The sequence below is a fragment of the Lissotriton vulgaris genome, chromosome 5 (assembly GCF_964263255.1).
Source record: "Lissotriton vulgaris chromosome 5, aLisVul1.2, whole genome shotgun sequence".
NCBI classification, from domain to species: Eukaryota; Metazoa; Chordata; class Amphibia; order Caudata; family Salamandridae; genus Lissotriton; species Lissotriton vulgaris.
In genome coordinates, this window is record NC_141693.1 from 463,774,903 (window position 1) to 463,800,504 (window position 25,602).

At 43.0% G+C, this 25,602-nt stretch overlaps 1 protein-coding gene across 1 annotated transcript in view; it reads right to left on the minus strand.

The window, feature by feature from the left end:
* SLC45A1 (solute carrier family 45 member 1) overlaps positions 1–25,602 on the minus strand; it is a 287,191-nt gene that overhangs the window by 149,288 nt on the left and 112,301 nt on the right. Inside the window, exons 2-4 of the mRNA XM_086921904.1 lie at positions 22,121–22,545; positions 14,927–15,019; positions 6,873–7,097 (exon numbers count right to left, since the gene is read on the minus strand). Coding sequence (XP_086778030.1) covers positions 6,873–7,097; positions 14,927–15,019; positions 22,121–22,517 — 715 coding nt within the window. The 5' untranslated portion in view covers positions 22,518–22,545. The remainder of the gene's footprint in view (positions 1–6,872; positions 7,098–14,926; positions 15,020–22,120; positions 22,546–25,602) is intronic.

A 25,602-nucleotide genomic window follows, 5' to 3' on the forward strand; every position in this document is an offset into this window, starting at 1 on the left:
GCGTACTGCACCATAGGTCGCGCTGTAGCGGCGATAATGGTAATCAGTAGCTTCACCACCACAGGATAGCAGGCTGCAGCGACAGAGTGCTAGTTGTTACCAACACGGGGTCATGCAGGCAGCTGGCATCAGCAACATGTTCGCTCATTGCTTAAGGCAACGTTGGTAATATTTATACCTGACAGGTGCCGGGTTTGACGCAAGTTTGCTGGACATAAGACGTCAATTAAAGATGTCACTAGGAAGTGATAGTTATCAGTTGCTCATTAGAGTTCCATTACTAATCAAAACATAGCAAGCGGGGATTTCCAGGTTTGCTAAGTTTTTATCTTGTTGAAGAACTCGGAGTGTTATCTAGGAATATCAGATAGTGACTGCTGCTCTGTCATTGCACTAATTGGTCGCAAAGGAAGTAGCAGAGAGTCATGCTGGAATGTGGCTCTGTGGCTCTGCTCGTGTGAGGCCAGAGATGACTTTTCAGAAAATCGCACTTGAACGGTTATGCCAATATAGGGAATAAATGGATTTATAGCCGAATAGGGGCATAAGGTCACAGTATCGATCAGGAACCTAGATAAGCACATGACAGTGAGTGTGCATGTTGTTTGGCATGTTGTATGTGAGCTTGTGATGTGTGCATCCCCAGAGTTGTGAGTTGCATGATTGTGGATTTGAGGTGTGTGTTGTGTTCATTTGGTATTTGCCAACGAGACGTGCATTTCAGTGGGTGTCATCCTGGTAGCGCTGGTTGGTGATGGACTGTCGGAAGATGTAGGGATCATGCACAGTGCCTGAGTAGTTGGCGACAACATTGGTGTGAAGAGACCCCGGTGGTCCACTATTGCCTGCACATTGATGGAATGCGTGTGCTTTCTGTTGCGGTAATTGTGTGCAGTGCCGGCAGGGGGCACAAGTAGGACATGTGTTCAGTCAATTGCCCCCAACACGTGCGGGAAGCCAGCTATGGAGTAAAAGCCTTACTTGGTCTCCAGCTGTTCCTGCGCAGTGTGGGGGAAGTATAGGTACTGGGATACCAAGCTGATGATGGCATCCAGGACAGGTGTGTGGAACTTTGATAGGGCTGACTGTGAGACTCCTCAGACTCAGGTGGTTGTTGGTTGGCGGGTACCAGAGGCAAGAAGGTGCAGCACAGCCAGCAGCTTTGTCTGAGGTGCGATGTTGGTTGTCCGCTGTGTTGGAACCTTCAGCCTGGTGGTCAGGATGCGGAGGATGGTTGTACTTTTGAGCCTGTGGTGAGCAATTACATTTTCTGGTATTGGGTATGTGGGGTCGGTGCATTTTCTGAAGGTCCGCTGTTTTTATCTGTGCTGCCTCAGTGGTGGTCCGGGGGGGGGGGGGTTGGTATAGGTGGGTCCTTGGGTGGTGGCGGTGGGTGTTGGGGCCCTCTCGGCTGTCCAGGCTGCAGGATCAGTGGCTCAATGGCATCTGTTATTCTTCAGGTGTGGCTCTGGCCCGGGCTCCCTTTTCTGGTGCAGGTTGTCATCCGGCTTTACACCTGGTCAGAGCAGGTGTTAATTTCCTGCTGCTAACGCGCCTTATCGCCTGTTTTGGGATCTTATCGCAGATCTGGCTGGTCGTTGTGAATGTTGCGGAGTGGTGTTGTTGTGGCTTTTGGCACAGGAACGCCTACTCTGCATCTCATTAGCGATAATTGCCGAGGTCATCTGTGACGATGTTTTTTGCGGCTGTGATCGCAGGTAAACTGGTGATGTGAGCTGTTAGCACCAGCTTGTGAATGGGGAGATAAATTTAACACCACTTTGGCTGCAATAAAGTGCCATTAACTCGGCTATAGTTCCTTGAGAATATGCCCCCTTAGATCCTGCATCACTTGGTAATCTTTGCCCCATATCACTACTTCCTTTTCTTGGCAAACTCCTGGAGAAACATGTTGACTGGTCGCTAGACAACTTTTTGGAGGACAATCAGGTTCTCCACCCAACCCAGATGGACTTCCGTGCTCAGCATAGCATGGAAGTTGCACTTCTGTGGTCACAGAGGAGCTTAAAGCTCTGCTAGATTACAGAGGCTGTGTCGCTATCCTATTGCTCGATCTGAGCGCTGCTTCAACACTGTTCATCATGCCATCTTGATAGACAGGCTAAGGAAAGGAGGAATTCAGGATAGAGCAATGGACTGGCAACTCTCTTTCCTGGAAAACAGATCCTATCAGGTGATGGAAAAATACTTTTTCTCAGAGAGTTTGCCAAGTATATGTGGAGTGCCATAGGGATCCTTACTTAGCTCTATGCTGTTTAACACATACGTTCGAAAGCTTGCCACCATAGTGCAAGAGTTCAGCATCTTGGCTGTCTCATATGCAGATGACACCCAGTTGATGGTCTCTTTGACAAACACCCCGAATTCTGGTAACCAACAACTGATACCCTGTTTGGAAACGTTGCCTTTGGATGGCGAACTGTTGCTTAGAGCTAAATGGCGACAAGACTGAATTAATGATACTAGAAAGCGTGGCAATTCCCAGCCCTTTGGATAGCTTGGCAATTGGTATGGGTAACACTCATTACACAAAATCCTCAATAAAGAATCTAGGAATTTGGCTGGATAGTACCCTTGCAATGGACTACCAAGCAAATAAACTATCTGGGATATGTTATCGGGCTACTTAGAATGATCAGGAATATACTAGCGCTGATCACAGATCATCTAAGAAAAATCATAATTCAGTCCCTCATAGCCTCGCATTAAAACTAAGGAAACTCTCTTTATGTGGGCACGCGTAAATATGTAATAAAGAGAGTTCAGGTGGTGCAAAACGCGGCAACCAGGCTCTTGCTAAAGGTTCCAAGCTATGTTTCAATATGACAATCCTTTAAACAGCTCCATTGGCTGCCGGTTGAGGCAAGAATCAAGTTCAATTCCCTCTGCATCACTAATAGGGCCATAAATAATAAAGGTCCAGTAAGGGTCAGAAACTTGGTATCTAGGTATGCTCCAACAGGCTCACAAGATCCTCTCAACTACATCTCCTTAGCACGACCAGACTCAAAAGGACAAGATGGGGAGGAATATCCTTTTTTGCACTTGGTACCAAAGCTGTGGAATAAGCTTCCGCTAGGTCTCAGATTACTTGAAGATAAACTCTCCTTTAGGAAAAAACGAAAAAACTGGCTGTATCCCCTCTAATGAACCAGTCGGCATAGTCACACTGTCAGCCCTCACCAGTGAGGGAAGCTTTCGGGCAGCCATGCGCTTTACAAAAGCAAAAAACATAAACACTACCTGCATCATCCAGCCCCGCAATAGCTCAACACCAGGGCGTCCCACGTCCAATGTGTTTTTTTACTATATGGCAGATGAAGACAAGAATGATTCTTGTTTGGGATTCCACCCCTGCCCCTACAGTGGGAGCATCAATCACCTGCAGGGTTAATCACCAACTCACACCTTGACCCGGACATCAGAAATATCTGTACCATCCTTGAATAGCACACACCTTAAACTGCATGCGCATTCCACTTATCACTACTCATGTGCAAACATGAGTAAACATGCTTCACCACCTCGTGCTAATCAATGTATACTCTGCTGTACTCCAAGCTCACCTCATAGACCTGATGCCACATCAAACACTTGATGGTAGCTTGATCATTGAAATGCCCAACCAAGTCACTGATTCTAATTAAATGTAAATTCATACTTGTATAGCGCACTACTCACCCGCAAGGGTCTCAAGGCGCTTGTACGAATACCACTGTGGAACCCATCCTGGCTTTCCCTGTGAGGCGTCCACTCCTGGGCACCCTCAAGGTGGAGGCCAGGCATCCTTAGCGTTGTGGGGGCCGTTGTGGAGATTAAGCAAGCTATTGCCCAGAGTTGCAGAGAGGGACTCCATGATTGGAATAGGCACTGAGGCGAGAATTATCAGGTCCGTGTAAATTTGAGCCCAAGACCCGCCGAGGCGGGGAATTGAACCCTGGTCCCGGGCTAGAGTCTGCATCAGGGTCTGCCGCTCTAACCATTGAGCCACACTTCTCCACTCTAACAAGGATTTATTCATTAACACCACAAAACACAATCTTAATTTCAGCTGCACCCCATTTCAATACACCTCATTTCAATACACTTGTCAATAAAGTCACCACACACGTCTGGACAACCATGTAAGCATCCTTGTCCCACAGAAAAGATGGAAACACAAATCCAAACCATTTACCTCCTTGTTTTCCAAGGAACTCATTGACAACAAGTACACTAGTCACACATAATGAAGGAAATGGAAGAAACGTAGGTGCCCTGATCATCTCATACTACTAAAATCTATCAGCTCAATGCTCAGCCACCTAATCATCTCAGCCAAAGCCAAATACACCAACACCATTAATTTAATATTTAATACAAGCAGAATGCTCTACAAGGTAATCAAGTATTTTCAGCTCCCTCCTACACCCATTGATCTCACACTTCACTGCCGCTTCTTTATACGAAACAGAAAGTTTGACAACATATTGTTGGCACTAAACCTACATTCATTCTGCTATGCGTCATACTGTGCAACATCCCTCAGTTAACATCTTTCTATATCCTCTCACTCACAGACCCTACATACATTCTCTATTTCTTCATAGCCACTTCCATTGCAGAGGATATTTTCCTCATCCTTCATTAAATCCCTCTCTGGAAAAGCAATCTTGCACCAACTCAACAACACCATCTCCCTCACACAGGCATATTCCTGTAGGTCTCACAGCTTGATATATTCTTCCGCTCATTAACAAATCTTGCCTTCTACTATGCAGACTTTCCAAAAGGCTGTTCCATCCACATCTACTTTTCATTGGCAATATCATAGAAAAAGCAGTTTATCCTCAACTCCAGGCAAAATGTCAACACCAATCATTCTTTTGTGATTACCAGTCGGGCTTCAGGTCACGTTGCGGCACTGAAAGAGCCAAAAGAATTAAAATATACCAATATGCAGATGGCACCTAACTCTGAATTAGAATCTAATCTCTCAAAATTCAGAAACTCAAACACTGTCTCTACTTCATTCAGTGTTTTAACAAAAAGGGGTAACCCTGTGTCCCTCAAAACCTGGGTATATGTGATTAACAAACAAGTGGTTCTGTTGGGTATTGACAATAATCTCTTTAGGGTAGGCTGAAAAACAGCTCCAAAACACACAACAAGCAAAACTCTCTGATAGGCAAAGTTTTTATATATATTAAAAACAAGAGAAGAAGACAATATATTGGAATTACTTCATTCCACTACATTACTGACGAGTACTTATTAAATTTGTGAGTAGTGACTGTGATGATTAAAGTGACAAGTGCAATGCATATAGTGACATTTATATACAAAACATTTATTTACAATAAAATCACAGAGAAAGGGACCGGGGGGAAATAAGAACGAGGTATTTTCTATCGTTTTGTGGCCAGTATTATACAAGTAAATATTCCAAGGAAGACAAGTGGTTAGTGTCCAAATTCCTGGAGTTAGCTTGGCCAAATGTAGGAGCGTCGATGTTTCGACCCTGGTTGCGCCCCAGTTGGTGGTCGCGGCGGGTCATTATCAAGACAGGGGGGGGAGGGGGATCGGTCAAGAGGTGATTTATCACGGACAGCTCGCTTGGCGTTCATATCCAGATCGCTTTTGCCACATCGCGGAGTTTCATCGCTGATGATACTGCATCAAGGGTTGACCAATGTTCTACCCTCTGGAATAAATCACCTCTTGACCGATCCCCCTCCCCCCCCTGTCTTGATAAAGACCCGCCGCGACCACCAACTGGGGCGCAACCAGGGTCGAAACGTCGACGCTCCTACATTTGGCCAAGCTAACTCCAGGAATTTGGACACTAACCACTTGTCTTCCTTGGAATATTTACTTGTATAATACTGGCCACAAAACGATAGAAAATACCTCGTTCTTATTTCCCCCCGGTCCCTTTCTCTGTGATTTTATTGTAAATAAATGTTTTGTATATAAATGTCACTATATGCATTGCACTTGTCGCTTTAATCATCACAGTCACTACTCACGAATTTAATAAGTACTCGTCAGTAATGTAGTGGAATGAAGTAATTCCAATATATTGTCTTTTTCTCTTGTTTTTAATATATATAAAAACTTTGCCTATCAGAGAGTTTTGCTTGTTGTGTGTTTTGGAGCTGTTTTTCAGCCTACCCTAAAGAGATTATTGTCAATACCCAACAGAACCACTTGTTTGTTAATCTACTTCATTCAGGCCTGGATATTCAACACTAACCAAAAACTCATCCCTCAAAGACGAAGGGCCAAATGTAGGTAGGCTTTTACCGGTCGGTAACGGCCGAAATCGGCCGTTACCGACCGGTAAATGCCTTTTCCTAAGTAGGAGGCTTTTTTACAGATTTGGTAAATAACGAATCGGCATTTACTGATTCGGTATTTACCGAATCATCATTTAAATGAAGATGTAGGAAGCACTTAAAAGAGTGTTTGAGGGCTTTAAGAATTTGTTATTTACCACCAAATATTAGTTGGTGGTAAATAAGGAATTCCTATGCAAATGCATAAATGTGCATTTACACCTGTGCCATGTGACAGACATACATGCCCTTAGGGCATGTATGTGTGCCACATGTGCACATAAGCACTAATCAGGGGTGCAACAGAGTGTTAAAGTGACACCCTGCCACCCTTGACTTTTTCCCAATTTTACCGAATCTGTAATTACCGATTCGGTAATTTACATTTATTCGTATGGGCCTCCAGGCCCATAGGAATCAATGGCAAATACCGATTCTTTTGTGTAATCATTCTCTTTACATACACGTTTATTGTCATTTGTTTCTCATCGTGTTTTAGGACTTCACTACAGCAACAGAAGTGAAAGGGCTTACCTGCCAGCAAAGCATGAATGTTGAGTCCCCGGTCTTGATCTGCTGGGCTGCATACATCCATCATGTATGCGTGACTGGGGTTATCGGCTGAATCTGCACTGAAGTCCATCAGGACGACCCCACAGATTGTGAGGATAATACCCCACTTATGGTCACTCACAGTGTCTGTCATTGAAAGTCCAATGTCCCTGCCATTGAGCAACAGCGATAGACCAAATAAGGCACCTGGAAAAGACAGGACAGACATTAAACCAATCCATCCACAAGTATTTGCTACCAGAGGAATATTCCTTCTCTATCCTCACATTATTTGTAACCCACTGCATTTCACTTTCCTAATTTTTCTAACTCTCAAGAGAGCAAAGTCTATTACAGTGGTCTTTACAGTGGAGACCTCTCTAATGGACATCTGTTTTGGGATTATCCTTTTTGGCACTGCAGGAGGAGTGTGAGCCGACAGCATGCTCTCAAAAGCAGACCAATCCCTTTGCTGATGTCTCTTTTTGTGAGTTGACAGTGTGAGTGGACAGGGGCAAAGAGAGGCATCCCATATAGAGAAATGGTGCTGCAGTATAATTCCTGACTCATGGTCCTACCATTCTAGGGCTCAAACAGCAGCGGCTGCCATAAACAAAGGGTGGCAGGGTGGGGATTGGTCTGAGCAGGCAGGGAAGACACCCTGCTCAGACCAAGGAGTCTGTGGGGGTTTCTCCAGCCCGGCTGCTCAATGCATCTCCGGCCTGGAGAAAACCTAAGTGTGAATGTGTGTTTTGGTCGGCCTGAAACGGCTGTCCAAAACACATATGCGCACTTAGGAAGTGGAGTGCACGCAGTACTCCTCCTCCCACCTCCCATGCCTAAGCCCTGCCCCTCCCAACACTGCTGGCTAAGAGCCCAAAAATTTAAACTAAAATGATGCAAGAGCATTGTTTTATTTTTCATTTGCTGGCTCTGACCCAGGCAGTGAGGCGATGCTCCTCTGCCAATTCGGAGGAGCCGCCACTGGGCTCAAAAGTCTTTTCTCCTTCTGAATAGATAGCTCAGCACATCAGCAGAGAGACACATTTGCCAGGAAAGCATAGATTCTGCTGACAGTATTTTTTCTAATATATTTCCTTCAGAAAAATTCGAAAGAGTATCTGTGTTCATATTTCAGTTTACATCTAATTAGCATTCAGCAACTGCGATCCAGATTTATATAGAAGTCACGCAATGCAGGGCATCAAGTAAAGTTGCTACGCTGTATTGCATGAACTGGAGACAGCAGAACAGTGGCATATCTACTCTCTCCCTACGCTGGTGCACTTTTGGCTCCCAAGTGCCAATGCAGGCACCTTTGCGCATAGGGAAAAGGTGTCTGCCACATAGCAAGCATAGGTTTTGTACTCTTTAGTACAAAAACTATGCTTTAAAAGGTGCCACCCATGCACCACCCATGGACCGCCCACTTGATGCAAAGTAATGCAAGGCAGCACATTGTACAGTTTTGCATCACTTTGGGATACAATCCAAAGAAAAACTTAATTTACGTTGGATGGTAAATCTCGCATTTGCACTAAAAAAGTAACACATACTCAATGCAAAGTGTATGTAATTTGGGCCATGGTGGTGATGATAAGGGTCTTGCAATTCTAGGTTCAATTTACTCACTCTTTAAACAAGATACCACAATTTTTTTACTGGGTGAGTGATCAGTCCAAGTTTCAGACGTCAGAATGGATGCCAACAAGCTATTTTTGCATTTTTTACTCCATTGGAGGTGTGAAATATTTCCAGTTTGGAGCATTAGCTCCAGATTTACTAGATAAAACATGTGCAGGAAAGCATCTGCCTGGTGTGCAAGTAGCTTCTGACTCAGAATACCAAGTGGGGTGAAAACAGGAGTCTGGGCCCCTACTGGAATTACACATGCTCCCTAATGAAGTTATAAGAGTGCAGACATTTTGGAAACATTATGGGGCATATTATCAAGGGATTTATCTCCGCTTTTTCGGCTTTAAAAGCCAAGAAAGCGGAGATAAAATTATCTCCTTATCAGCAACAGGGTGCTAACACGCAAATTCGCATGTTAACACCCTTTTTCTCTACGCTTCCCCTTGCATCTCTAATGAGATGCAAAGGGGGCGTTCCAGAGAAAAATAATAGGAGAAATGTTCTTAAGCGACATTTCTCCTATTATCAAGGATTTGGAAATATTCGCGCTAAGCACGAATATCTCCAAAAGCTAACACCTGCCCTGAGCTGTTCTTAGCCATGTTATCCAATGGTAGGTGGATAACATGGCTAAGAGCATTAGCTCGGTAATGCATGAATATCGCTGATTTTTCAGCGATATTCATGCATTGCGGCCGATTTTTATCGCTTTTGCGATACACCTTGATAATAGAAAGGTTTATCTGCGATAATTTCTGGCGATGCTTAGCGTTAAAAAATGTGTTGCTAAGCATTGTTAGCGACAAATATCGCTTAGCGTTGGTAATATGCCCCAATTACCTTTATATTAGGTAGAAAGTAGAAGTTTTGGTTTAGTACATGAGTTTGCTAGTGGTCTAGTTTATATTGAGAAAGTAACTAAACACACAGAAAGAGTAAGACGCTGATTACAAACTGAATTTATTTTTAATTGTTCTTAACTCAGATACTTTACATATTTTTGCAGGTTTTATGATTCAGTATGTTATTTCGAATAAAGCTTATTTTGACTTGAATTCACAAACTGAGGGCTAAATTCCAATCCATGTGCAAACAGAAATGTGCACAACGATCAGAGTTTGTGGTTGTGCTTTAATAATTATACACCCATAGTTTTCCCCTGACAGATTTTGGCAGGTCAAACCTACCAGTCGTGATATAAAGGCAAAACATAAATAACTCAGTCCACATGATGTGCCTCACTGCCAATATAATTATTTGGAAAATGAACTCTTTACTGGAGCCAGTAAGCACCCCAGTAATGATATTTACTTTAGTGCATTTCATGGGGTGTGTTAAATACCTAACCTTTTTCTAATCTATTAGGAATTCGGGCCTATCATGGCATTAAGACTCTAACACTCAAATTGACCAATTTTGCATCTGAGTTGTGGTGCCAGCAGGTTAATCCTTCTTGTACAGTTATGATTGACAGTTAAGTGTGTTGTCGACCTCTTCAGTGGTGGTGGTGTATTTCACTGAGATGACAGAAGTAGTTTAATCAGAAGATTTAAAAATTGTTGCAAGAACGGTTGCTGTAGTATCTTTGGAAAATGAAGGTGAGTTGCCCCTGGTACCACATTGTCATACACTGTTCGGATCTCTGTCAGTTCCATTGCTGTCTTCAGTCTTCGCTACTCAGTACTAAGATGGGCTATAATTCTCCAGTTACCATCATCTTACATACAGGAGTGATGGAGCAAGGATTCAAGAAAACGAAACTTGCTCGGAGCAATCCTTCATTAACTTCACTAACTGTTTAAACTATAGATAAGACAAGACTAATACACACCAGACATCGGCACATGGGAGAAAAGCTTTAAGCATGCTTAATTAATATGGAATAAAATGCAACACAACTAAAACCCGCTTTAACACGGAAAAACGCTTTGCACATGTGCAAATCAGAATTACGTAGAAAATCATGTGACTACCCGCTTGAGGAAAAATCCCTCACGCACGTGCAGGAATAACTAATATGTGGTCTTGAGGAGCCACATGCCCGGCTTATGCTTGCTTGAACATAAAAGAAAGCTGCTACTGCTAATGCTTTTGCTTAAGAGAATAATAATAACATGGAATAGAGTAGAAGTGGGTGGTGAACAGTGAGAACTATATATTTGAGAAATTAACATCTGTTTATGTTTTCTTTATTAATAGTGTGCATTTGGGCCTGCCGTCGCACATGATCAAAAGAAAATGGCGGCGGAAAACTAGAAGTTACGCATGCTCAGTGAATTCATGATGTGATACAATGACTGCAAGAGCTGAATGACTGCCAAACAGCAAGGAGAAAAGACGTGAGAAAACGGAGATGAGAATCCCTCGTAAATGGAGCTTGTATAAAATGTGAAAAATATTGCAACAATACATGTCTGAGATTTTAAAGTAATGAATGAGCTAAGGGGAAGGGTTTGCAGAACAATAAGAACCTTAATAAAGATGAATATGTCAGCATGATGTGACGAAAACTCCCCTGGCCCTGTCCAATCATATTCCATATTTCCTCAATATATGCAACTTTGAGGGTGGGACATGTAGAAATAAAGACTATAACTAGAGTGACTGAAATTTAAGAAGAGAAGAGAGAGAATCAAGACATCAATGCTGACAGAGAGGAGAGAGCTGCTAGAAAAAAAGAAGAGAGAGCAGACTGGGAGGATTCAGATCCAAAGACAGCCTGATTAGATTCGGAGATTCCGGAAGAACATCGAGGAGGGAGAGAGTGTAAGGTGGGGGATGTGCCCTAGTGCGTCGGGTTTAGAGAGAAGTCTAATAAGAATCTGCACTGTCCTAATCCTGTCCTATAGTTCTTAGTCTCCTGGTCCTAATTCAGGAGACCCCAACCAGTCCTTTGGCCAGAGGGGTGGTTTTCAGTATTTCATTAGGTAAATGTCATTCTGTCTTGAATTTGCATATTTCTTTGCAAATGTATCTTATTTTATGCCTTTTGTCTCTTCATCTATCCACTCTTTGCATTTGAATTGTTGAATGAAGTCTGTGTAAATGAATGTATTTGCTAAATTAGATTTTCTCTCCCATGATTAAGAATGATGGAGTTTGCCCTGTGAATCTGTATTAAATGAGCGTTCCATTTATGATTGAAATCCTAGATAAAATGTATGAATTTAACCCAGAGTCTGTGGTTATTTCACTAGGATCTGTGGAGGAGTTAGATAGTTGTTAATATCACCATCAACTAACTTAACTAATGGTCCATCGACCAGAGGTAAGAGCGTTGATTCGTGAAGATTAGTTAGGTATTCAATTTATTGTCAAGCTATTTTATGTTTACAGAAACTAACTAATCAGAACTTAGGCGAATTATAAAACTTGACTCCTCCGCGGATTGCCCAGGGACTGTATATGAACATTTGAGTAAATGTACATGGGCCCTATTGAGATATCTGTTTTGTGAATCATTTATCCCTGGGGCTTTCCACTGGATCAGGAGAAAATGAATGTATTTGCTAAATGAGATTTTCTCTCCCATTATTAAGAATGATGGAGTTTGCACTGTGAATCTGTATTAAATGAGCGTTCAATTTATGATTGAAATCCTAGATAAAATTCATGAATTTAACCCAGAGTCTGTGGTTATTTCACTAGGATCTGTGGATGAGTTAGATAGTTGTTAATATCACCACCAACTAACTCAACTAATGGTCCATTGACCAGAGGCAAGAGCGTTGATTCATGAAGATTAGTTAGGTATTGAATTTATTTTTAAGCTATTTTATGTTTACAGAAACTAACTAATCAGAATTTAGGCGAATTATAAAACTTGACTCCCCCGCGGATTGCCCAGGGACTGTGTATGAACATTTGAGTAAATGTGCATAGGCCCTATTGAGATATCTGTTTTGTGAATCGTTTATCCCTGGGGCTTTCCACTGGATCAGGATAAACACAATATGTCACAGAATTTACATCTTAGATATCAGTGAATTATCCCACTCATCGCAATAATTGATACCTTAGAACAGAGTCCCAAGACATATTCACAATGGACCAAACACCTTTCATGGATCCTTCATCACTCGACCTGAATATTTCCATAAAAAGTGGAGATCATGATGAGTACCACAGAAGCACATCCATCAGGCATCATATCTCTCACTTCCTCAAAGATTTACTCAATCCAATTACCATTAACTGATGTACGGAGATAACCAAACACACAATCAGAAATACAGCAGACGATGAAGAACATGAATTTCCTGTCACCATGGACGTCTATGTTCCATACAAGCTCACTCTCCAATAATCCATGCCTAATGTCACTTGGAAGACTGTAAACCCCACCTGTCACACTATCATTCCATAATGGAAAGGACCCCCTGCTACATAACTACACCTTTCTGACTGAACCATTCACTCTGTACTCTACATACCACTACCAACAACCCCTCCACAATTCACTCATCAGTATTTAGATACTGTACTTAGGGATGCACCCTTAACCTTCCATTAATGATGGCAACAGTCACTTTACCACACATATCAATAAATGCTCCACCTACCACATATTCACATCCACACTGCTATGCATCATCCAAATTTAACACTTGAACTTATGCTAGGCTACATATCACAACCGTCATGCTGCACAGTGTCCTGCACCACAAAAGCTTGCAGTTCCACTCCAGATGGCAAGATGAACCCTATCAATGCCAACCACAACCTACCAACTTCAAAAGCATAAAAGAAAGACTTTCCTTTCAAGGCTCACGTGTCTTCACCCCAACATTCGCGCCACACACAGCTTGTTGGCCACAGATGCCTTTGCAGATTTACACCTTCACCTTTCCCTCACAAAGGCATTACTCGCTTTTTCTTTACCACTTTGCACTGGCCCATCCTATGTGTATCAGGCCACTTCCATCCAGTCAAGCCTGGAAACACTCATTTTCGGTATTATTGTCATGTTTCTGGTCCTTTAGTAAGCCGGAACTAGTTGACTCTTTTTTAAATATTTTCTTCAACAATGGCATAATCCCAATCACCCAATTGTCATTATTAACCACATAGGCTAATCATTAGGCAATAAATAATGAATCAAGTGACATGAGCAATAGTTGACTCTTATACATGAGAGGCAACTCTCCAAAGCATTAGGCTATACCAGTGGCAGAAGTGTGTTATACAAATAGCAAAGCAACATGCCATACCATACAATATCACACTACACCACACCACACCACACCATACCATACCACACCAAACCATACCCTACCACACCATACCATAACACACCTTACCAGACCACACCATACCATACCATACCACACCATACCAGCATTGCGGCCTATACTTAGGCTAGTGTATTGCGCCCTGCTCTAAGGCCCTCATATCATAAATATGAGGCCATCTGCAGTAATACATTGGTTCTAAAAACTATGTTACCATTCACACATTCAGAAACATGACAAACCATGTCCAAACGTAGGCATGAAACATACCTTATAATAATCTGTGTCCGAGGCTCATCTACTTTGAGCAAAGTTAAAGGCACAGTCTAGCTGCAGATTAAACCCATACTTGATTGATTGGCAGACCCTAGTCACAGAAAACCTAACTGCATGCCTTCTAGGGGCTGCAATCATCCAACAAAATGTTTTCACAGCTGGTCTGGGATGTGACATGTGCCAAAACACGTCAGATTTCCGTCTCCCTGTCTAGACTGCATGGTCACTCCACACTCTAAATAGGAGAGGTATCAGAGTTGATATTCAATATTACTGCGAACATTCGGCTTCAAAGCATCTAACTTCAATGTCAATGTCAGCAATAGAAGGAGTAGACATTCTAGAAATGGTGGCAACTAAGGAGAACATAGATTTTTGTCTCAGTAGGAACAATGGCAGTGGGGTCTAGGAAGGGCAGGATTGCACCGTAATGCACTTCACCTAGCAATTTTCATCTAGGTCCATCTGATCCTGTTTCTTCAGCCTGAACCATTGCTAGCTCAGACAAAAGAGAACTTTTTAGGGCAAAGCAGTGGGGCTAGAGGCCATACACATTTCTGGTGGTGTTGATAATAGGAGTTATCGGTCCCATCAGACATATGGGATCCACAATAAGTTTGCAGATCATGACGCAGACTTACTAAGAATTCACGCAACGCAGTTGCTGCTCAGTGTTGCATGAAGAGAAGAGAGCTGAAGAGCACCATACCTACTAAGATATGGTGCTCTTCAGGTCTACCCAGCGCTGGTGCACTTGTGTCAGCCTAGCACCAATGCAGGCACCATGGTACCATACAGCAAGGCTACCCGTGTTATAGGCAGTATTCATTTTGTGCAAGAAGGGATATAAATAAATAAACTTGTGTAGATTTGCAAATTTATGACTGTACAAACCTATTGCCAGCACCAGGATGAACGGCCTTCTCCTCCCGAATCTCGAAGTGCACCTGTCGCTCCAGGCTCCCAACAGAGGCTGCAGCATAAAACCTGAAACAAAAGATTGTATTCTAGGTACTTATTATGTCTTATAATAATCCACATTTGTCTTAGATGGTTTCTTACCTAGCCATTGTAACTGTTTACTTAATGTGTCAGTTTTATGGCAAAAAGTGTCAATGCACACGCCTTACCATGTAGACTACACATTGTTGGTCTTGTTCCATTTTAGTTGGATCACTCAACATAGCAGCTGCAATGACAAGGGAAGGCAGTGCTGTAAGGTTTGCATCCAAGCTGGTGGGGTGAAGCAAGCACTCTCTTGAGAGATATGATACTGTGTCCTCAAGAGGGCTAAGAGTTTGGAAAGTTCCATGGAAGTGCAAGCCGTGTGGGATTCAATGAGGGCTGTATGGGGGATTTTCTGTCAAACCAATTTTCATAAAAAGGTATGGGACATAACTGAGAAATCTCTTCTGAGGAGAGGGATTCTCAGCATCAAGCTCTTGTGATGCAGACAGACTCCATGACAGCTGTGTGAACTAAGGTCCTACAGACACTTTCCGTGATAGTCATACCTAAAGAGCATATGTCCATTGCTCCCACTTACTGAGGCTCTATGTCCTCTCTCTGACCAGCATCAACAAAGATGTCTCCTGCAACTGTAGCTCCCCCCACTGCTCCTTTGCCTCTCCCTTGATTTTTCTTAGATTATGAGCTGAGGTTAGGTGGTGCATTTTGAGATAACTTTTTTTGACATGTTCAGCTCTTGGAACACCACAGGCGGGAATCATCCTCCATCTTCTGTCTCATCTAATCTCTTTGTCACACATATAAGGGAGAGACGTATTTGCTGAGGGAAAAAAAGTTTTGGCCATCTCTTATACCTTTTCCCTTCTTCACTTTCATGCCCAGTTCAATCACCCTGGTAACATTATACCCTTGATTATCCCCTTAAAGAATTAAGAAATGCACAGATCCTGAGACCACGTTCTCACAGAGGGTGTTGAGTTTTGGAAGAAAAGCGAGTTTACTGGAGGCTTCCCATCGGAAAACCCGTCCATGAAGAAGGGCTGAATAGAACTTTGGAAGGGGAAAAAAAGACGCAGTATTACATTTACTGGAGCTTTACAGGAAGGTGAGACCTTCTTTGCCCTGTCCCTGATGGACTGCATGGGGTCACCAAGCAGTTTCTTAGTGAACAAGGATCACACTTCTGCTCCTTGATACTATACTTAAAGAGAAAAGAGACTACTAGTAGGAAGAGACTTCTGAGTTCGGATCTACCTGTCCATTGAGAAGGGTTAGAGGATCATCTGTCTTGCTAGAAATGTGGGACCTGTGGAAAGAGCCTACTGTGCCTTTCCTGTGGTAGTTTGCTCACAGCTATACATGAAGTTTTGGGAGACACTTCATCACCTTTGAACTCAAACCAAGGAGCATAGCGGTGAGAAAGAAACATTTGTAAATTCCAGGGGCTAGCCCAAACCTCCCTTATATCAAATCTGCAGATCACTGTGACCAGATTGGTGATGTTGCTAGGAGTTCTGATTCAGATACTATAAATGTATCGACCACTACAGCATTGAAGGTTGAGAAAAGTGATTGGAGTAGTGTGCACCGGTAATACATAGTGTCAAACACTGATATAAACGTTGTCTCAGTACAAATTCTGGCAAGTTGAGATTTTGTTTTTGCACAGTTTGATCCATCCTTAATATTTTATCATTTTTTTATATGGATGTTACAAATGCCTATCATAATATTTGTGGTCATTATTAAAACTTTCTCCTTCTTTCTACTTGCCAACGCCTTGGGAAGGCTGTTGGTAGAACTGGAATGGGGAGAGGAGAAGAGCCCTGTGTACATAACATTTTGTAGTAGTTACAGAAAGAAGACAAGCAACGCTCCATGCTAATTCTTCGCTAATGACTACATAGTGACCAAAAAGTCACAATTTGGAGGCTAAATGTGGCTTTTTTGTTGCTGGTGTGTTTACCAAAAATGAATCACTTTAAATGAAAAATGAAGCCCAATCCCTTTTTAACAAAAATTTTGCATGTTACATTTCATAAAACATATTTGATAAAATCTCATATTTTTATGCGGGAACAGGAAAAATTGTGTTTTTTATTAATTCATTCATCAACCAAACCATACAGAGCGCTGTAGATACCAGCAGTACACCTCTAAGTACAAAAATGATATACAAACACCATTTTCATTGACGTTTTCTGAAGTAAAAAAAATCGGATTTTTATAAAAGTGACTTTAAAAAGTCCTGTTCAGGCCTAGCAGGTAACTGTACCCATGCCTTTACTTTTTGTGCCGTGTTCTTCACCATGATAAAAGTAATTATGGAAATAGTGGTCAAGTTTGACCAGCATTTACGAATCAATCATTAAAGAGGGGATCTTGCAATGTGCAGTGAAGTGAGGGCTAGCAGATTGTTTTGAGCCGAATCAGCAAGTGCTGCACCAAATTCTTCCAGATTTGGAAGTAACAACTTTGTGCATTTGGTTGAACCGTTCTGGGGCAGCATTAATGTTTTATTTTTTGTTTTCCTGATTTTCTAAGTACCCAAGAAAATTCAAGATGTCTCCCATAAAACGACTGGAATTAATAATGAGATGAAGACTGATTTTGATGCCTCTTCCATGTTTTATGTGCACCATAAATGTCAACTCTTATTCCTACAATCTTTCATTTCTTGCTATAGTTCCAGGGGATTCTCTAAAATCCCTGGAAATTATTTGAGCTCAATGGAAAATATGTGTATATCAATAACTATATATAGTTAGGACCTTGTTTCTATTCAAAAAGCTTTTTGTCTTTTTCCAATAACTTTGGCGCTGGTTGACGAATCTTCACGAGTGGGGCGCTCCGGTCAACTCCTGTCTTGAAAGTTTTGGGGTGAATCGTCAAACGGTGGCTGAGAAAAAAGGTAGTCCCACAACGCGTATTTCCCATGTTGTTTTCCATAGGAAACTTTAGACAAAGCTACAGCCCGAAATGCTGAACGTAATTACACCAAATTAGGCAAAAAGTTAGCCCTTGGTTCAGAAAGAGCCCTTTTTGTTAAATAGTGTAAATCCATTCAGTAGTTGCTGAGAAAATAAAAATTAAAAAAATATCGATATATAGAGACGCGCAGGATCCACGCACCCTCCCGATCACGAGCTTCATGCTAATTGGCTGTCAACACTCCAAACCAGGAAGTGTTAGCAGCCATCTTGTGTCTCGGTAGACCCGAGGCACAAGAAAACAGAAAAACAAAGGCACAAAACAAGAAAGGGGGCAGGGTAGAAACACCCTGACCCCCTAGGCCTGCTCAGGGGGTCCCACAAGGACCCCCAGGGCCAAAAACAGCATTTTTTTTAAATTGGCGAGATTCGCGCACCTAGCTGCACCACAGGGCTGTGTGGCAGAGTGGTGTAAAAAGGGACGTGGCCTCTGAACACCTCTCTGCAATGCAGCTCCCTGGCGCATATTGGAGGTACCTTGTGGGCTAGTTGGTCCCCAGAGACCCTCAGGATTGAAGAGGAATTAATTCCCCAACTTAAAACATGCCACAGGGCGTGTTTGCACACATGTCACCTTAGGCCCCGCCCCCTTCCTTCACCACTGTGCAAACTCGCCCCCTGGCGAGTTATGAGTTGGGGAATTAATTCCCCTTGAATATTGAGGGTCCCTGGGGGCCAACTAGCCCACCAGGTACCTTCAGTATGTGCCAGGGAGCTGCGTTGCAAAGAAGTGTTCAGAGGCCATTCCCCTTTTTACACCTCTCTGCAACGCAGCTCTTTGGCGCCTACTGGAGTTATCTCGTGGGCTATTTGGACACCAGGGACCCTCAGGATTCAAGGGGACTTTATCCCCCAACTCAAAATGCGCCACGGGGTGCGTTTGCACAGTAGTGAAGGGAGGGTGCAGGGCCTGAGGTGACATGTGTGCAAACACACCCTGTGGCGCGTTTTACGTGGAGGAATTAATTCCTCTTCAATCCTGAGGGTTCCGGGGGGAAAACTAGCCCACCACATACCTCCAGTAAGCGCCACTGCGCTGCGCTGCGTTCCAGGCCATGCCCCTTTTTACACCACTCTGCAACGCAGCTCTGTGGCGCTTACTGGAGGTACCTAGTGGGTAGTGGACCCTAGGGACCTTCAGGATTCAAGGGGACTTAATCTCCCAACTTAAAATGACCACAGGGCGTGTTTACACAGTGGTGAAGGGGGAGGAGACGGGGCCTGAGGTGACGTGTTCAAACCATGTCATGATTGATGTAATATGTGACATCATCAGCAGTGCATTGCAGGCGTGCGAGTTATAGTTAGCTGTACTAACTATAACGGGGGAATTTCTATGGTTTTGTACAAGTGAAATGTCCAACTAACTATAACGCCCCTGAAACCTATGTTTTTTTCAGTGAATTTCTTAGTTTTTTTAAATGCTATTTTCTAACTACAACTTGCCTGAAACCTATGATTTTTTCAGTGAAATTCTAAGGTTTTTTAAATGCTAATTTTCAGTGAATATATATATATATATTTCTAAAAACTTTGCACTCCAAAGCATCTGTATTTCATGGCAGTTTAATTCCCAAGCATTCGCGTCTTAACACCACACCGACACGTTTTGACACCAAGTCTTGCTCACGAACCAAAGGTCCATGGATCTTCTGTAACTTTGTGGTTAAATCTAAAAAACTAAAAAATTGTTTTTGGCCCCAGATGGCAGGGTAGTATCCCTTACCTCATCCCTTATATATATACTTATTTTAAGGACAGGTTACTCAGTTCCCAAGTACTAAAATGGCTACCACCACATCTTTATTGATGTGATGGCAGCCAATCAGATCTTATCTTAAGCTCTGCCATCTCCACAGATCCTTAGTTCTGTGAAAAATACCTTGTTTTTGAGCCTTAATTTGTCGAAAACTAACCTGGGGCTCATTCTGGCCAAAATAGAAGGGGCAATCCACTGGGGAAACAGATTCGGGCTAAAGCAGGATGACTGAGAGCGAGTGATGAATATTTGTTATGCCAGGGAAAAGGCGTTATACACTGGCTAGATGGTAGCCCAGAATTTTCAAGAAGGTATGAGCAGGTGGTACAAAGAGGATTAAGAATAAAGGAGGCAAGTGAAAAGGTTATGGGTGTCAGGGAGGGGAAGAACAGCAGACAACGTGTGGCTGTGATGGGCTACCCTAAGGATACTGAGCTGGAAAACCAGACTTAATGTTTCCCATTTGTTTTTGTGACCATTTTTCTGAACACTTGCAGGACTGAACTACTAAGCTGTCCGTGGGGTATGGGGTAGGAGGGAGTGAAAAGGTAGATGTTAGTACAAGGCTCATGTTGGTTCCAATTTTTTTTACTGCAATTTGCTAAAATAAAAATAAAGTGTCATTTAAAAAAAATATCCCAAAAGCTACTGAATCACAAAAAGCAGGCTTTCAGGACCAAGATCTCCTTTTCTGCCAAATTTGGTGTAATTTCACTCAATAGTTTTTGATGTATCTAAAGAACTAAAGAAGTCCACCCTCAAGAAGCTACAGAGCGTCCAGCACGCAGCGGCCAGGCTCGTTCTTGGACTCCCAAGAAGGTCCTCTGCCTCTGCAGCCCTCAATACCCTCCATTGGCTGCCCCTCCACAAAAGAATCCTTTTTAAACTCCTTGTCACTGTCTTCAAAGCCACCAAGAACACAGGCCCTTCCTACCTGATTAAGCGCTTCCCTCAGTACATTCCTTTGCGCTGCCTGAGGTCATCAGGAGCCAATCTGGTCACTATACCCAGGTTTAGGCTCAAAACGAAAGGTGGGAAAACCTTTTCATTTTTGGCGGCTAAGGCATGGAACGGCCTCCCCTCTAACCTCAGGCACGCCCCTTCAGAAAGCCTTTTCAGGAAACTCCTGAAGACATGGATTTTCCCTCAGCCCGACTCTTTGGTCCTCGCAGCCATCTGATTCCTGTCCCCACCAAGTTGGTCCCTTCTGTTTGCTCAGCGCCAAGATGCTCCTTCCGGAGCGATAGTCGCGCTATACAAAAATCAATAAATATCAAATATCAAATATCACTGTTCAATTTTCCTATGTTAAAAGGAAGGGGGAAAATGCTGTTTGCCCCCCTCCCACCTTTTTGTCAGTCCCTGCTTGACAGATGACCCCAAAACTTTCCAGGAAGGAATTGAAGTGGATGAGACTTTTTGGGAAAGGGTTGTGAAGATTCATCAAACAGCACCAAAGTTATAGGCAAACAAAAATGTTTTTTCCTTATGGAACACCACTAGTATAATGGTATTCTATCTATTTATCTATCTATCTATCTATCTATCTATCTATCTATCTATCTATCTATCTATCTATCTATCTATCTATCTATCTATCTATCTATCTATCTATCTATCTATCTATCTATCTATCTATCTATCTATCTATCTATCTATCTATCTATCTATCTATCTATCTATCTATCTATCTATCTATCTATCTATCTATCTATCTATCTATCTATCTATCTATCTATCTATCTATCTATCTATCTATCTATCTATCTATCTATCTATCAATCTATCTATCTGCCTGCCTGCCTGCCTGCCTGCCTGCCTGCTTCCTGTCTGACTGTCTGTCTGTCTGTCTGTCTTGGCATGTATACATTAACAACACATGATATAAATACATAAAAAGTACTTATTTACTTCTGAAGGTTGTATATGTAGTATTTACCAGAGTGACTGCCACCACTTGCCAGTTACTGGGGTTTCCTCCTAGAACGGGATTAATCATAAAAGAGCACCCTGAATGCATATATGTTCTGAGCTATTAACACGCGTATGCTATGCAGAACATGTGCCAAGGTGAGTATTGTGTGCTTCCTGACCAGGGCCAGACTGGTGATTCTGCCTAAAACTAAATGTATCTATTTACATAATAATAGTATGCCGACCATACTGCCAGGTAAAATTTTAAACATGATATGGATAATTACAGAGGGTTCTGACAGGCAGCATTCTGTGCTGAATTGCTGGTCACATACTTTCATCCTGTCAGATATTGAATGATTGCCTTTGTGTTGCATTAGGCACAGGTGCAGAATCACACCAAAATTGTGGAGTGAGTTAAATAGAAAATAGCTTATAGAATTACATATTCATTACCTAGAATTGGGCTGATGAACCACACCATCCCATACAGCTGGTCAGGAAGCCCCATCTGCAGCAGTACTGGAGTGACAAAGGCCGTCTCCATGGCGTAGCTGAACTCGATCCCAAACAGAACACAACCATTGAACATCAGTTCTACGAAAGACCTCCGAGGGGGGATGTCTGACAAATCAATCAGATCAATGGGACATGGCGTGTTGGGCGGTGGGGGTGGCGATGGCCGTATGAGTTTCCGCCTCTTTGGGTGCCTTTTAAAGTTGTTGGCTCGATGACTGATGTGGCCGGAGATGGACGCGGAGTAGCCACATGCTTGGGACCTCCAGAATTCCTGAGACGCCAGCGTAGGAAATATGGCATCGGCCGGTGTGGTAGCCGCAGCAGACGTCATCATGGTAATGTGATGAATGTCTTGGAAAGCCCTGTAGGTAAACAAGGGCAGTTAGTCTTTAGTGTCAGAAATATTTGAACGTTTGTGGTTCATCAAGGCATAGTAAAAAAATATATTAAGGTATCTAATACATACATAAAAGGTACATCACTCAGGCAGGAGTCATTCTCAAGTACCATAACCTTTATTTGATTTCTAAGAAATTGAGATGTCGGTTGGAATGCATTTTTTGAAACATGTTTTTTACATTACATTCAAAACGTTGCTTTGAGAAAGCAGTAATCTTGAAACTGGGGGTCAAATTGCTATTCACCAAAATCCTTGCAGGAGGGGCCCTATATACCCCCTGTATAGCCCTACAAAATGTATTACCCAGATTATAACGGCTCAACATAAAATATTAAAATTGCTAATTCACCCTGTCGAAGGCTTTGGTTGCATCTAGCGTGATGATAGCTAACAGGATCTTATGTTCTACCGCCAAATCTACTGAGCCAATGAGTTTATGACCTAATTGATGCATTTGTCTACGTTTCATAAACCCCTTCTGGTCTTCAGATGCCAACTTACCTCTCTCTTTGCTGTAACCTCGCAGCAAGAATGGTAGAATAAAGTTTATAGTCGTAATTTAAAAGGGAAATTGGCCTGTATGCATCACAAGTTTTCGGGTCTTTCCCTGGTTTTAAAATTAAGGAAACAACTACTTCTTCCTAAGATTTTGGTAGAGCTGCTTTTTCCTTCCAAATCTCTGTAAATAAATCTATTAACACTGGACACAGAATATCTTTTAATTTTATGTAGAACTCATGGAGGGGGGACCATCTGGTCCCACTGCTTTGTTCTATTGTCCTTTTTTCATAGCTGCGTAGAGCTCATCCTGCTTCATATCATCCTCTAAGGATTCTTTTTCCTCACAAGAATGTTTCACTAGACTCAGGACCCAGAGAAAAGGTTTGAGGTTGCAAACATGGGCATGGGAGACACTAACTTCTTGCGGGGGGACAGGGTTAGCCTGTAGGAGTAAATACTGACCCAATACAAAATGCAATTGGCTTTACTGCTGCAGCATTCAAATCCCTACAGACACAAGAAATTATATAGAATTGAATGAGAAGAGTGAACAAGTCAGAAAGGTTGTGCAAAATCGAGACAGTATGAAAATGTTAACTTTGGGCAGAGAGCTAAACTACTGAGAAGACTGATGGAAAAGAACAGGCTAGGAGTCTGCTTGATCTAAGTATTAACATTTTTAGGGGAAGGGTGGTGCTGTGGTTCTACTGCACAGAGAAGGCACCACTGAAAGGAGGTCACACTGCTATGGCCTGAGCACTGAGAAGGCACTGCTAAAGGGAGGTCAGTCCTTTGCGGTCCTACAAACTGAGAAGGCACCACAGGAGAAGGGTCAGACTAATGGGCACCTGGACATTAAAAGGCCCCATTGGAGGGTGGTTGTATCACTAGCGTCTAAAGCACTGAGCAGACACTACTGAAGGGAGCCCTCATTGATGGGATCCTATAGCTGCAAAAAGACAACATTGGTGGGGGGGCACCCAGCTGGGGTTCTATAGCACCAAGAAGACACTGGTGGAGGGGGAACATGCTGCTGAGATCCTATGCACCGAGCGAGCATCGCTAGCAGGAACTCACACTGCTGCGGTCCCACAGCACCAAGAAGACACTCTGGAGAGAGCTCACGCTGCTGGCATCTGTAGCACCATCAAGACACCAATGGAGAGGAGGGAGGTCACACTGCTGGGATCTTAAAGTACAATGAAGAGGCAATTGGAGGGACTTCACGCTGCTGGGGTTCTATAGCATGCAGAAGACACAACTGATGGGAGGTTACACTGCTGGTGTCCTATTGCATCAAGAGGACAACACTGGAGGGAGTTTCGGCTGATGTGGTCCTATAGCACAAAGTGGGTACTACTGCAGGGAGATTCCACTGATGGGGTACTATAGCATGAAAAGGCCATGGTGGAGGAAAGTCACACTGCTGAGGTCCGTTATCAACTGACAAGGCGCTGCTGGAAGAAGTTCATGATGCTGATGTTCTACAGCCCCGAGTAGGCACTGTTTAAGGAAGGTCCAATTGCTCAGATTCTATATCAATTGAGAAAGTACTTCACAGTGAAATGGACTCTACCTGGGACACTAATGGAGTTAGAAAATATTAGTGGAAGAAGCTTGCACTGCTAGAGTCATTCTCCTCCGAGAAGACCCTACTTGAAGAAGCAGCTGCTGTCTGGCATCCTAAAGAAGAATATGATTCTTGGTGGAACATCACATGTTAGGGTCCTATAGTACTGAACAGGAACTGTTGGAGGAAGGCCACACTGCTGAGGTTCATTAAAACCAGAGCCAGACAGGCCTTTTATTCTACTGGGCACATCCCTGGTGGGTTGGAGCACTCGGGGGCCAGTTTGATATCATCCCAAGGCAAATTACATCTCGATGTGGTGAAACAGAGTGGGGAGAAATGAAGAGAGCTTGGGAGGGGGGGGGGTGGCAATATAGTGACAGAGGGTGGTCGTATAGGGGGACATAAGTCGAGTATTGGAAAAGGCCAGAGTCACATTTCGAGGAGATGTTGTCCAGTCGAGAATGTTGAAGGACGGATGGTCTACATGTAGGTCCTCCCCTGTACCGTTTACCTGTTCTCATATAAATCATGAACAGGGACCATATTTTTTCAAATTTGTACATTGTGCTTTGCATTAGGGTGGTCAATTTCTCCTTTGCATAGATGGACCAAATCTTGATCCACCATATATGTAATTGAGTAGTCATGTCTTCTTTCCGGAGCTGCGCTAATGTGAGTTGGGCAGTCAGGAGAAATCAAATCCCCTTTTTTCTCACAATCCCCTCCAGCACAGGGCCGGCCTACCATTTATGGTTTTAAAATGAGCTGTAGTGATCTGGTAAGGATTTTGTATGAATTTTCTTTGCGCTGAATGCATATTGAGGATTTGAAAGCCCCAGCCCTTATGGCCTCCCAGGTTGCTTCGGTGATCTCACAATCCAGGTCTTCCATGCAGCCATGTTTGAGGGGACCCGGTCTGCATAAGTGCAGTTTATCACTGAGGGA